At 48.1% G+C, this 15,144-nt stretch overlaps 1 protein-coding gene and 1 pseudogene across 2 annotated transcripts; one reads left to right on the forward strand and one right to left on the reverse strand.

Annotated features, from left to right (window-relative positions):
• Positions 1 to 228: 228 nt before the first annotated feature.
• LOC307115730 (phosphofurin acidic cluster sorting protein 2-like) lies at positions 229 to 4,330 on the reverse strand (the record flags this gene model as incomplete). The annotated part of the gene is made up of 2 exons (XM_079799111.1): positions 229 to 3,855; positions 4,301 to 4,330. The coding sequence occupies 2 exons, from the start codon at positions 4,328 to 4,330 to the stop codon at positions 229 to 231; spliced, it is 3,657 nt and encodes a 1,218-aa protein (XP_079655237.1).
• A 5,144-nt stretch (positions 4,331 to 9,474) lies between these two features.
• LOC307115731 (pleckstrin homology domain-containing family F member 2-like) lies at positions 9,475 to 10,363 on the forward strand (annotated as a pseudogene). The gene is made up of 2 exons: positions 9,475 to 9,486; positions 9,634 to 10,363. The product of its transcript is annotated as a pleckstrin homology domain-containing family F member 2-like (transcript).
• Positions 10,364 to 15,144: the final 4,781 nt, after the last annotated feature.

The following is a 15,144-nucleotide window of genomic DNA, read 5'->3' on the forward strand; positions in this document are numbered from 1 at the left end:
AAAACACATCGCCCATGATTCTCCAGCTCAACACTGCCCTCCAGTGAGGAGCTCCTAGTGAGGGGCAACCCCCTTAAGTTCCAGGCTGTGAGTGCATTCAAACCCAAAACGGTTTCTTTTTGGGTTTCCAGGATCTGTGTCTGTAGTAAACTGAACTGTTCACAGAAAAGCAGCTGGGTTCTTCTGGGCTTGGCCAAGGCAGGGTGAGGGGCAAGGGAAGGGGCAGGGCTAGAAGGTGGAATGGGAGTGTCCGAAGATGCAGATGGGGAAGTGCTTGACGTGGGACGACCACTGGGCTGCCAGCTGGAGGAATGTCACGTCGTTCCACTGCACATCATCAATGGTGACGGGCAGCATGTTCTGCTGGTGCTTGGCCTTGCAAACCAGGCGACTGATGCCCTTGATGCACTGGCTTTTGGACTCAACATCCTCATCCTTGGTTTTCTTGGGCGCCTTCTTGTTCTTCTCCTTGGTGACCACTGTCATGGACATGGCGGGTGTTGCTGTGGCCTCATCACTGCTGGGCAGCCTGCTGACCAGGACAGATTGGAAGAAGCACTTGAGTGTGTTCTTGGCGGTAGGCAGGTCTTTCTTCTCTGCAACTCTCTTCTTGTCTATTGGCTGAGCTGCCGTCCAGTAATCCACCTGCAGCTCCATCATCTCTGCATGGACACTCTGGCTGGGGGAGGACAGGCCCCCACTCACTGACGGGGGGAAGACGGTGTTGGATGAGGGGGGCGCATCATCTGAGTCTCCTGACATGGCTGAAGATGGTTCCACTCTTCCAACCATCACTGCCCCCACAAAGGGAATGAGCTTCTTGGAGGACTTCTCGTCAGGGCGCTGTTGCTTAGACATGAGCATGGCCTCTGCGATGGGCAGCAGGTAGACACAATTGGCCCCCACAACATACTCTGTGATTCTCGACACAACGTCCTGTGTGTCCTGCAAGGTGTTCAGAGAATCCAGGTTGTTGAACAGGTCCCACCAGTACAGGTCCTGGAAGAAGTTGTCGTAGCGGCAATCCATGGAGCCCAGGTAGCTGGCCAAGGGGTGGGAACCCAGCGGGATGACCAGGAAGCGCATGTAGTCCAGCCATTGGGGTGGCTGGTGGGACAGCTGCTCCACGAAGACCCCCAGCACAGCGCTGAAGTAGGGCTGTGCTCCTGCCACCGCGATCTTCACAGGTGTCAGGGCCTGGGAAGTGCACGTGCAGTATCTCTGCATCCAGGAGATGATGATGCTGAAGGCCTCCTGGACGTCATCTGTGGAGCAAGTGCACACCATGGGCAGCGTGTGCCCCTGCAGGATGTCCGAAAGTAACTGGCCCTGCCAGTCTGAGGTGTTGACCAGCATGATGTTCTCAGGCAGCTTGTCGTGGGAAATGAGGATGCTGTTTAGCTGGTCACACACAGGCTTCCTAGGGATCTGCTGCTGGCTCTGTGGTTCTGGGTCCTCGTTGTCCCATCTGTTGAACCACTCATTCAGGGATGTGTTACAGCCTCGGTGGCCAGCCTGCTTCCTCTTGGACCTGCTGGAGGGGATGACTAGAGATTTGGTGAAGCGCACTATGGATGGCAGCTTCCTGGTGAACCAACCCCGGGCAGAGGACTCTGCCTCCCGACTGTCCTCCAGCTGCTTCCTAGGGGAGCGAATTCTGTGAGCCTTTGAGTCAGAGCCACTAAGACTTGACATGCTGTCAAAGTATCGCCTGAGCTTGGGCTTTGGGGTGCTGGGGACGCTGATGTCATCTTCCGTGTCTAGGCTACTCTCGCTGGAACTCTCCACAATGTCATACCGACGACGGACCAGGGCCTTCTCCACTTTGGGGACATGCCTCACCAGGGCCTGTTCTGAGGACATGACCTCCTCCGACACTTTGGCCTTGAGAATAGATGCCACAGCTTTCTGGTGATAATTCCGTTGCCAGGTCATGCACCTTCTTCTTACTATCAGGTTCCCTTCCTCAAACTTATTCTCCTGGGACTGCCTGTGGGCGGCACTGCAGCTGGCCGCCTGCTGAAAGAAGAAGCTCTCAGACGGGCCGGCAGAGTCGTTAGGCGAGGTCAGGGCCGTGGTGCTGGCCTGCCTGCCACTCTCCTCATGATCGATTTGCTGGCTGGACTGGGAGGCCATCTGGATCTTGTCCACCTTAGTGGTGGGTGTGCTGTAGGCCACAAATTTGGAGTCACTGTGGCTTGGCTGCTTGCCTCCCGGGGCACACGTGTTCCCAGGCAGGTGGGCCAGACTCAGAGGCTCCTTTTGGATCCTGGTGCTGTGGTGGCCCCACATCTCCATCTGCAAGCTGGAGTCTGACAGGCCCGCCATGCATGGCCTCAGTTTGGGATTGGGGCTGCTGAGGACGCTGTGATTGTCCTTCATGTCTGGGACACAAGACAGGCTTTCGAAGTATGGCCTGAGCTTAGGTGTGGGGGTGCTGAGGATGCTGTCAGAATCCTCAATGTCGGGGCCACTGTCACTGGGGTTCTCCAGCATGTCATACAGGAAGTTCAGGTCTTCCTCCACCTCCAGGACATGCTCGCCAGGGTCCTGCTCAGGGTCCAGGACCTCCTCCGACACTTGGACTGTGTGCAGCCATAACAGGACTTTCTCATGGTAGGTCAGTTGCCCGGTCATGGTCCTTCTTCTGACTACCGGATTCCCCTCATTGAAGTCATCCTCCTCCTGGTCCTGCCTGTGGGCATCATTGGAGCTGGCCTCCAGCTGTAAGAAGAAGTCCTCACACTTGCACTCATAGTAGATATCCGAGGACTCAGCCTTGGAACTGGATTGCCTGGCACTGTCCTCGTGGTCGATGGGAGGCCTGGACAGGCAGGTCATCCGGATCTTGTCCACCTTGCTGGTGGGTTTGCTGCAGGCCACAAATGCATTTTCAGTGTCACTTGGCTGCTTGGCGCTCAGGGCCCATGCCTTCTCCGGCATGTGGGCCAGACTCAGAGGCTCCATTTCGGTCCTGTCACTGTGGCTGCCCCACATCTCCGTCTGCGAGCTGGAGACTGACAGGCCTTCGAAGTATGGCCTGAGCTTGGGCCTGGGGACGCTGAGGACGCTCTCATCATCCTCCATGTATGGGTCACTTTTCCTGGGGTTCCCCATCATGTCAGACCGACGGCCCCTCTCTGACACTTTGGACCTGTGAAAAAGCGCCAGGACTTTTCGCTTCAAGTTTCCTCGGATTGATCGCCGCTGCTTCTTTGGCTTCTCCTTCTCAAAGTCAGCCTTGTGCAGGTCCTGTCTGTTCTTTCTACTGCAGCTGGCTTCCCACTCAGAAAAGAAGCTCTCATCCTGCCCGTCGGTGTAGTTACCTGCACACTTGGCCTTCGGGTTAGCCTGCCTGACACCGTCCTCGGGTTCGATGGGCTGACTGCACAAGGAGGAGATCCAGATTTCGGCCACCTTGGTGGAGGACTCCTTGACACTGCTGTAGAGGCTCAGCATCTGGCCACACTTGGGGTTTCGTTGCATGACCTCAGCCATGTGGATGGCGCCCGTGGCCAGTGTCTTGTACTCCAGGACGGCCCTGTTCTTATAGAGCTTCCTCTGCTCCAGCATGACCTGTAGTTTGTTGCCTTCTCCCTTGAGGAAGTGGGAGTACTGCAGGGAGAAGGTCAGCGCCAGGTCGGTCTGCACTGGTCTACTGGGGGGCAGCACAATCTCTTGGGACCTAAGGATGCCCTTGCAGTCCTGCATCTTCAGGGAAATCACCACAAAGTTGAGGTCCTTTGCCAGCTTCTTGAAGATCACTAGCTTCTTTAAAGTGAGACTGCACCACCTGGGCATGCAGGTGGGACTGGAGTAGTCCACCACCCAGGTGGCGAACAGCTTCTGGGGTACCTGTGTTTTGAGCACAGTGGATGTGCTGGCCAGGCCCAGAGTTCGTGAGGAAGCTGCAGCTGCTGGCACCTTACCGGTCCTTTTCCTACTCGGGGTTGATGGTTTGTTCTCCTGTGGTGGGACAGAGAAGGGACATGATTGGTGACAAGAGGTGGGGCATAAGTGATCGAGTGTGGAGACATAAAAAGTGGCCACTCTTTAACCTGTGATTAGGTCAGGGAAGGCCTGGGTGGTGGTCTTTTAATCTCAGAGACCTAAAGTTGTCACAAAGAATGTCCTAAAGTTAAAACTTTTTAACTCAAAGCAGTTTATAGTGGGTCGCTATGTCCTAGGCTGGAATCTTCTCTAGATCAATCTTTTCCTTTACTGAACCTGCCTATTGTCTTTTGGAATCTACAAGAACATAGCTTTTGAATGTCAAAGGAATTTTCCTTGTTCTGGACACTTTGTGCTCTGCGGAGACCACAAATCCCATCATTGTTATTGATTTCATTATTGGCTGTTGTCTCCTATATGCACCTATCAGAAAGAAGTATGTGTCTATCATTTTACTTTTTATGCAATCTGTCAACAATGGATTTCATGCAACCCCCATACATCTCCACTTTTGATTGTAATATCTAAAATAAGGTGAAAGCTACCATTCTCAAGAGTATTATTTCAATCCATTGAAATTTTGCTTAAAGGCAATTGACAGTTTGGCTCAGATAAAATCTCAGCAATTGTTCACATTTTTTATTGCTTCTTACATTGACATTTACTTGGCACAATACAGCAGGATCTGAGAAAAGCTTGCCTAGCACCACCCTGCACACCTACACCTGGTGCTTGGATGCAGCAAAGGGCCCATTGACCCACCAGTTCCCTGCCCTTTGGGTGAACTTGTGTGAATTGTCTATTGGACCCAGGACCTTCCCTTGCTTGTACTGCTGACTTTATTTGAGGCGTATTTTTTAATACTCTTGGTGGAACTAAGGTTAATGGTTTATACATCCCAGGCTAAGGAGAGACAGAAGGAAAAATGGGCCTGGTTCTGGCTTTTCTATTGGAATTGCCTTTTGAGAGTGTGAGGGAGAAAACCTTGTCTGTATAAATGAGAGCTTATCTTCTTCAGCTCAGAAGATCTTGAAGCGGCACATTCTCCTTGCTACACGAAACTCAGGTGTTCTTAGGCAACTGAGGATATTTGCAGATGTGTCAGAGGTCATTGCTCACCACATGCAGGAGCCCCAGAGGGAAATTCCCACACAACTGTAACTAAACTACCTGGCTCTTCAGGGGGAACACTAATCAGGTTTGGTCCACCTGCTCTGGTAGCCCTTCCGGTTGTTTTACACAGCAGGGAGAGAAACCGAGGCACATAAGAAGGTTGGATGAGACTCTAGAGGAGTGAGCATCGTGTAGCTCAACCTATAAAGCAACACACTTCAACCCCCTACATCACACCCTAGAAAATATGCTGAAACACTGCAGACACCAAACAACAATTAAAAAAAACAGCAGCAAACACATCTCCGGTTAACATGGGAAGTTGTGCCTCCCCAGCTGGGAACTCCCAGACTCCAGCCCTCATTAATATCACTGATAGGGAGCCTTGACTTGCAAGTGCCTTACAGAAATGGGAAGACTTATCTAGAAAATATCAACTATAAAGTGACCAATATATAGTTGTCTTTGCATGCCTAAGTTAATATTTCCCAGGGGGGAAAAAAAAAAAAACACGAAAAATGCCGACCTGAAAATTAAACTGATTGAATGAATAGGACACATATCTTGGTTTGGAAATTAGAAAACTCTAAGGAGGAGCACCAATAAACTCTCCTTAAAAAAGAAATTAATAAGAAATTAAGATGCCGGCATAGGTAATCACTTATACTTGCTGCCTCTCACAACAACATCAAAACCACAACAAATTGGCAGGAAAAACTACCACGCAGAACCATGGGAAAGCTGACTGAGTGGAAGTTCCACAACTAGAAGAGGTGAAGAAAGCAAACTGAGACCAGTAAGAGGTGCGGAGGCTTGGAAGGATCTGTCACCTGGATGTGCTGCTCTTTAATACTAGAGATAAAAGCTACCGCTTGCTCTGAACTCCAGTTCCGGGCAAGACTCTGGGGGACCCATGCACATACAGGGTGAAACTGGACTGTCTGGCATCAGGACAGGAACTCAAGGATGGCTTACTACTAGAGGTGCTCCCAGCGTTCATTGTTCATGCACCAGGGGGGTGTGGAGAGTTGGTTAGAACCCAGAGAACCTGGGACTTTTCTGTTTCAGGGCAGCCATTGCTGTTTGCTTTGTCCTGGTGATTCTCAGAGACCCCGCCCCACCCAATTTACAACCCCATCCAAGCTGTTTGCATCAGCTTTTGCATATGAATGGCCTGTCCTTTTGCCTAAAATAAACTGCAGCTGGGTCAGAGATTCCAAAAGAAGGCCCACAATTTGGCAGCAACAGAGGCCTTGCTTCATAGCTGGGCCTCTTCTGGGCATATCCAAATCCCATACAAAGAGGAGGAATCTGCAGATATCTCTGTAGCTCCTGCTGGGCGGCCCCAGACAATGACTGACCTTGTACCTCCTTGGAGATCCATGAGCCAGTGTACTCAGTGGTCAGAGTGAGACCATACTGGATTACAACTCTTCACATCCGTAAGAGACACACTGGTGAAAGAAATAGACTTACAAGTTCAAGAAGTGCAGAGAACCCCAAACAAGAGGAATCTAAAGAGGACCACACCGAGACACATCATAATTAAAATACCAAGGGCAAAAGACAAAGAGAGAATCATAAAAGCAGCAAGAGAAAAACAGTTAGTTACCTATAAGGGAGTACCCATATGACTTTCAGCTGATTTCTCAACAGAAACTTTGCAGGCCGGAAGGGAGTGGCAAGAAATATGCAAAGTGATGAATAGCAAGAACCTACCACCAAGATTACTCTACCCAGCAAAGCTATCATTCAGAATTGAAGTTCAGATAAAGAGCTTCACAGACGAGGGAGAAACCAAGATGGCAGCATAGGTAAACACCTAATCTGCAGTCTCGCACAACAATTTCAAAAATACAACTAAAAGTCAAAATGGACATCATCCAGAACCACAGGAAAGCTGGCTGACTGAAATGCCCACAACTAGAAGGAAAGAGAAAACCACAAGGAAAATCAGAGGAGCCGTAAAAGCCTGAGGTATGGAGACACGGGTGGAGAAATGGGCGCGCGTGTGTGTGGGGAGGACGGAGACGGAGAGGACGGGGCGGCTGAGTTCCTGGTCGGCGTTCTCTAGCGGGAAGGAGATAAAAGCTGCAGATTGTGCTGAACCCCAGATCCGACTGCACTGAACCCCAGTACCGGGCAAGACCCTGGGAAGCCAGGCTCATACTGGGAGAATCTGGGCTGTAAGGTGGAAACTCAGGGGAGCGGCAAAAGGCAGAGCTCCAGAGGTGCACACGTGAATGCGCGCAGAGGACGGACTGGTGACTGTGCCGCTGAATTGCCTTAGCGGGAAGGAGACAAAAGCTCCGGACTGCGCTGAGCCCCAGTTCTGACTGCACTGAAACCCAATTCCGGGCGAGAATCTGGGAATCCAGATCCATTGGGGGAGAGACTAGACTGTTTGGCAGCGGGCGAAACTCCAGGGCGCCTTTCTCTCAGAGGTGCTTGCAGGGAGTACAGAGGGACACTGAGGGACAATGAGACCCAGGAACCTCATAGGGCGGGGCTGACGGGAAGCCAAGGCTGGAGGCTCCACCCTGAAACTCCACCCCATCCAAGCTGAGCACAGAGCCTTTTGCAATTTTGCAAGTCTAGTTGAATAAGGCTGTCTCCTGGCATAAACACAGCTGATCCTCACAGCCAATTGGACTGGATGTCAAATCCTCCTAGTGTACCAACAGCAATCAAGGCTTAACAACACCAAGACTTTGCACTCAGCCCACAAAGGGGGGTACCAAGAGCGACCACCTAGGCAGATTGGGGAAGCTGAGCTACCGGCCCCTATAGGTCACTGACCACACAAAGCCACTCCATCAACACAGGGAGGCAGCCAAAATGTGGAGACACCGAAGCAGGTCACGAATAGAAGAGATGGAGGAAAGTAAACTAATGGACGACACAGTGTTTAGAACCACATTTATAAGGTTACTCAAGAATCTTCTAAAAACCGCTGATAAACTTGAAGAGAACTTCAAGGACCTTAATGAGAATACCAAAAAAATGGAAAAGGACCAGTCAGAAATTATGCATACACTGTCTGAAATAAAGAATATACAGAAACTCAACTGTAGTTCACCGTACCCCAAGAGGCAAACCAAAGATCTAGAATATGAGGAAGAAAAAAACACCCAACCAGAGAGGCGGAAAGTAAGAAGAATCCAAAAGTGTGAGGATAGCGTAAGGAGGCTCTGGGACGGCTTTAAGTGTACCAACATCCAAATTTTTGGGGTGCCAGAAAAAGAGAGAGAGCAAGATACTGAAAACCTATTTGAAGAAATAATGACAGAAAACTTCCCCCACCTGGTGAAAGAAATAGACTTACAAGTCCAGGAAGTGCATAGAACCCCAAACAAGAGGAATCCAAAGAGGACCACACCAAGACACATCATAATTCAAGTGCCAAGGGTAAAAGACAAAGAGAGAATCTTGAAAGCAGCAAGAGAAAAACAGTTACTTACTTACAAGGGCGTTCCCATACGACTGTCAGCTGATTTCTCAACAGAAACTATGCAGGCCAGACGGGAGTGGCAGAAATATTCAAAGTGATGAACACCAAGAACCTACAACCAAGATTACTCTACCCAGCAAAGCTATCATTCAGAATTGAAGGTCAGACGAAGAGCTTCACAGACAAGAAAAAGCTAAAGGAGTTCATCACCACCAAACCAGGATTACATGAAATACTGAAAGGTATTCTTTAAGAAGAGGAAAAAAAAAATGTAAAAGTAAAAACTATGAACAACAAAAAGACATCAAATACATACCTACCAACAAGTGAATCTAAAAATCAAGTGAATAAAAAAATTTGAAGAACAGAATGGACTGGTGAATATAATAGAATCAGGGACATAAAAAGGGAGGCGACAGACAATTCTCAGGGGGAATGGGGTCTGAGGGGTGCAGGAAGAGATTGAACAAAAATCTTACACCTATGGATGAAGACAGTGGCGGGGGGTAAGAGCATGGGGTGGGGTGCGGAATCAGGTGGAGGGGAGCTATGGGGGGAGGGGTGGAAGAGGAACACCTGTAATAATCTGAACAATAAAAATTTATTTTTTTAAAAAAGAGCTTCACAGACAAGAAAAAACTAAAGGAGCTCATCACCACCAAACCAGTATTATATGAAATGCTGAAGGGTATTCTCTAAGAAGAGAAAGGAAAAGATAAATATAAAAATTATGGACAACAAATACATATCAACAAGTGAATCTAAAAATCAAGTGAATAAAAAATCTGAAGAACAGAATAAACTGGTGAATGTAATAGAATCAGGGGCATAGACAAAGAGTGGACTGGTGGGCGGTGGCATGCCCCTGCAGGCACAGAGTAGAGGCAGCCCAGGTGGCCGTAGTGGGGTTTGCCTGGAGGGCGGCAGAGTCACCTGAGAGCGGCAAAGCCTGTCACCTGATGACCCGCAGGGTATGGATCGTGCGGGCTTCCTGGGCCTCCTGGCTGTGCACCCTGGGAGGCCCAGGCAGGGAGTGGGCAGAGTCTGCGACAGGACTTCGGACGAGGAAGAGTCAGAGCTTGGCTGCCGCCGCTGCCCGCGCCCACCAGGGCTATTAGCAAAAGATGGTAGATCTTTGGCAAACAGTGAAGCAAATACTAGGCCTATAAATATAGTAGAAAACTGTTTTGGAGAAGCTGGTCAACCCTTAACTATACCCGGACGGGTTCTTATTGGAGAAGGAGTATTGACTAACTTGTGCAGAAAAAAGGCCAAAGCCAGGCAGTTTTTCTTATTTAATGATATTCTTGTATATGGCAATATTGTCAACCAGAAGAAAAAATATAACAAACAGCATATTATTCCCCTGGAAAATGTCACTATTGATTCCATCAAAGATGAGGGAGACTTGAGGAATGGATGGCTTATCAAGACACCAACTAAATCATTTGCAGTTTATGCTGCCACTGCCACTGAGAAATCGGAATGGATGAATCATATAAATAAATGTGTTACTGATTTACTCTCCAAAAGTGGGAAGACACCCAGCAATGAACATGCTGCTGTCTGGGTTCCTGACTCTGAGGCAACTGTATGTGTTGTCAGAAAGCAAAATTTACACCTGTTAATCGTCATCACCATTGCCGGAAATGCAGTTTTGTTGTCTGTGAACCCTGCTCTGAAAAGAGATTTCTTCTTCCCAGCCAGTCCTCTAAGCCAGTGCGGATATGTGACTTCTACTACGACCTGCTTTCTACTGGGTACATGGCCTCATGCCAGCCTACTAGATCAGACTCTTACAGTCAGTCATTAAAGTCTCCTTTAGGAGAAACCAAGATGGTGGCATAGGTTAAACACCTAACCTACAGCCTGGCACAACAATTTCAAAAATACAACTAAAAGTCAAAACGGACATCATCCAGAACCACAGGAAAGCTGGCTAACTGAAATGCCCACAACTAGAAAGAAAGAGAAAACCACAAGGAAAATCAGAGGAGCCGTAAAAGCCTGAGGTATGGAGACACGGGCGGAGATACGAGCACGCGCGCGTGTGGGGAGGATGGAGCCAGAGAGGACGGGGCGGCTGAGTGCCTGGCTGGCATTCTCTAGCGGGAAGGAGATAAAAGCTGCAGATTGTGCTGAACCCCAGCTCCGACTGCACTGAACCCCAGTTCCGGGCGAGACCCTGGGAAGCCAGGCTCATACTGGGGGAATCTGTGCTGTAAGGCGGAAACGCAGAGGAGTGGCAAAAGGCAGAGCACCGGAGACGCGCACAAGAATGCGCACAGAGGATGGTCTGTTGACTGTGCTGCTGAATTGCCCTGGTGGGAAGGAGACAAAAGCGCCAGACTGCGCTGAGCCCCAGTTCCGACTACAATGAAACCCAGTTCCAGGTGAGAATCTGGGAATCCAGATTCATTGGGGGGGAGACTAGAATGTTTGGCAGCGGGCGAAACTCCAGGGCGCTTTTCTCTCAGAGGTGTTTGCAGAGAGTACAGAGGGACACTGAGACCCAGGAACCTCATAGGGTGGGGCTGACGGGAAGCCAAGGCTGGAGGCTCCACCCTGAAACTCCGCCCCATCAAAGCTGAGCACAGAGGCTTTTACACTTTTACAAGTCTAGTTGAATAAGGCTGTCTCCCGGCGTAGACACAGCTGGTCCTCACAGCCAATTGGACTGGAGGTCAAATCCTCCCAGTGTACCAACAGCAATCAAGGCTTAACAACACCAAGACTTTGCACTCAGCCCACAAAGGGGGGTACCAAGAGCGACCACCTAGGCAGATTGGGGAAGCTGAGCTACCGGCCCCTATAGGTCACTGACCACACAAAGCCACTCCATCAACACAGGGAGGCAGCCAAAAGGTGGAGACACCGAAGCAGGTCACGAATAGAAGGGATGAAGGAAAGTAAACTAAGGGAAGACACAGTGTTTAGAACCACATTTATAAGGTTACTTAAGAATCTTCTGGAGGACAAAGATGGCGGCATAGGGCAGAGGCCTGTTTGCTGCCTACCACAACAATTTTGAAACTACAACTGAAAAACAGAGCAGACACCATCCAGAACAATGGCCGGAGGAATTGCTGAGAAGGAATTGACCGATGGGAGTTGGGATCAGGAAGACGAGGCCCCGCTGGGTCCCAGATCCAGGTGCGCTCGGCCGGCGACTGGTCGCCGCTGCAGACCTGAGTACCGCCCCGGCGACCTTTGACCAGCCTGCCGCCACACACCGGGTATACCGGAGCTTCTCCGAGCCCACCGCCCAGCGAGTTCCGCGGCAGCTGTCCTGGAGCTTTGATAAAATGGCCGAAGGAATTGCAGAGAGGGAATTGACCAACAGGAATTGGGATCAAGAAGACGAAGCCCTGCTGGGTCCCGGGTCTGGGTGAGGCCACGCGCTCCCGGGTCCGGACGAGGCCGTGTGCCCCTGGGTCTGGGTGAAGCTGGATCCCGGGTCCGGGTGATGCCATGTGTCCCAGGATCCGGGTGAGGCTGGGTCCCGGGTCTGGGTGAGGCCGCGCCCCTGGGTCCAGGAGAGGCCACATGCCTCTGGGTCCATGTGAGGCCACGTGCCCCTGGGTCTGGGTGAAGCTGGATCCCGGGTCCAGGTGAGGCCATGCACTCCTGGATCCAGGTTAGGCTGGGTCCCGGGTCCGGGTGAGGCCGCCTCCCTGGGTCCGGGAGAGGCCACGCGCCCCTGGGTCCAGGTGAGGCTGGATCCCGGGACCAGGTAAGGCCGCGCACACCTGGTTCCGGGTGAGGCCACGTGACCCAGGGCCCGGGTGATGCTGGGTCCCAGGTCCGGGTGAAACCGCGCGCCCCTGAATCCGGGTGAAGCCGCGCCCCTATGTCCGGGTGAGACCAAACCAGAGGGAGTCGGACCTGCATTACCACAATTTGTCCACCATCCAGAGCTGAAAAGTCAGTGCCGACATGTACACATAAGGAACTGGTGGACATTGAAATTGGGTCTCAAAAGAACTGTTGGTCCTGAAAGAAACTCACTACAGACTGATTCATTTGCCTGTCAGCATAACTATTATTGCTCGTCTCACATTCAGTTCTTATAAGTATATTTCTAGTAACACATGATCTCACTCATCTAGGGGAAATGATGAACAACATAGACTGATGAACAAGAACAGACCCAGAAACAAGGAGGCATCGATCGGACTGTCGGGCCTCAGAGGGAGGGTAGGGGAGGGTGGATGTAGTTGGGAGAGATCAACCAAAGGACTTGTGTGCATGCATACGAGCCTAACCAATGGTTAAGGACAACAGGGGGGTGGGGGCATTCATGGGGAGGGGTCAGGGATGGGAATGGGGGGATGAGGACAAATATGTGACACCTTAATCAATAAGAAATAAAAAGAAAATTAAAAAAAGGTCTCCTTTAAATGATGTATCTGATGATGACGATGACAGCAGTGACTAAAGACATAATTTGAAATATTGAATTGGGTGTGACTATCTGAGAAATCAGCTTTGCGGAGAATGTAAAATTCTGAACTCTCAATTTTGCTCCAGTCATGCATTTGCCTGATAAACTTTTAACCCATATGCCTCAATATATTCTACAGAAAATAGGTCCTGTTGTCATTACCCCATCCCCACCACTACCACACTCCCCCTACAGCACCCAACTCCCCACTCTCCTACAGGGATAGCCTATTGCAAATATAGCAGATAAAGTTTTGGCTTCTTATTGTTTAATTTTAGATTATTTTCTTCGGAGATTGGGAAAAGGTGTTTATATAACAGGTCATGTACTACATTGTTTATTCTATGTTCTGTTATGAGGAAAAACTAAAAGCAAAGAATGATGGAAAAAGGAGTATAATTTGGTTAGTTAGTAATATAAGCTTTTTTTCTAACCATTCTATCTAATGGTTAAGACACCAGTCACAAAAGTACATGATTTAGAAATACTTTGCCTTTTTTATATACCAAGTGGTGCCTTATCATAATAGCACTGTTACATGAAATAAACTTCTACTTTCTCACTTTTTAATTTGCTTTAAAATTACACTGGTGCTCTTTGAATCGATAAAATGAGTGATTATGAATGGGTATAATTAGAAAATACTTGTCATCTGACAGCTACAAATAACTAAATTTAGAGGTTCTCCATTCTATATGAATAAGTATTTTTCCATAAAATAGTTATGATTATGTTTTTGTTTTATAGGTACCAAATTATAATTGTCAAAAAATTTAAGTTAATAGGAGGTCTTTTTTAGGAATTTGGTTTGAATTTTATCCAATATAGAATTGTCATGTTGCATTACTTTCTGTTTTTAGTAAGACATTTGTAGGTATAAATTCATTTGCTTTAACATTATTTCTAGAATGAAAAATCTTATAATTTCTTGTGATGAGTTAAAATCCTGTCATAGAGCACAGATCTACTTAAGCTAAGATTTGGAAGAAATAATATGTAAGAATGGTCAAGACAGACCAGGTTTGAGTAGACTTCTAGGGAAGTATTGTCTATTTCAGTGTGAAACTATCTTGAATTTACATAGCATTATATTTTATAAAGTTTTGTAAAGTCCCAAACAATATTTCTATTTTTGTAAGACAATTGTATGTTTAATCTGTTTCTGAAATCATTTTGCCATGTATGGAACTAGAGTAGCAATTGATTTTCTAAATTGTGAACTTTACCGAGTCAGTCTAGATTGCTTTTGAGAAGTGGTAATTTTTCACTCTGCTTTGAGGCAGCCATTAGGTTGAAAGTATATTTATCATATAAAACTTGATGCATTTGGCACTACTCTCTCCATTTGTACGCTGCAAATAACTAGTCTTTCAAATACAAAAAATCAGTCTAAAAATTGTTTTAAATCTTAAATTCTTTTGTTTTTAAACCTTTAAATCTGGGTATATAGCATATGTTATGAGAGATTTGACTCAGTAACTTGTGTGAAGGATTCTTTGGTTTGGTTAAGGCACTCATTTTACTGTTAAATTGTGAAAGCATTGAGATATGTAGATCTCCCTATAGGAAATGTGAAAGAAAGGCACAGTAATTTTGTTTGTTTTAATATCAGATGGACTTTTGTGTCTAAGCAATATATCATATAATCAACATATCTAAAAAGGACCATGAAACCCGAGAAGTGCTAATGGAGACTTATTGGTACCTAGGAGCCTAGCAGAGCCAGGAACCCAGGGAAGTGTTCTGTGATTACATTTGCATTGTCAGCCTCTTGACTTTTCTTTACAATAAAAAATACCTTGCAACTTAAAAAAAAAAAAAGAAAGAAATGGACTGACAATTCTCAAGGGGAACGGAGGTGTGGGTGATGCGAGAAGAGATTGGACAAAAAGCTTACACCTATGCATGAGGACAATGGAGGGGGTAAGCGCATGGGGTGGGGTGGGAACTGAGTGGAAGGGAGTTATGCGGGGGGGGGGGGGGCAACTGTAATAATCTTATCAATAAAGATTTATTTTTAAAAAAAGAAATTTCAGAGTTTATCTCTGAACTCTCCTGAACCTAATAAATGCTAACACCCCATTTTCCCCCATCTACAGTATGTCCACTACATCTTTTGCTCTCTGAGCTTCCTTGTTTTGACATGTTCCTTCCCTTCCCTTCTGCATTCCCATTCTGTCTCCTC

The sequence above is a fragment of the Cnephaeus nilssonii genome (genome assembly GCF_951640355.1).
Source record: "Cnephaeus nilssonii genome assembly, chromosome: 19".
NCBI lineage: Eukaryota > Metazoa > Chordata > Mammalia > Chiroptera > Vespertilionidae > Cnephaeus > Cnephaeus nilssonii.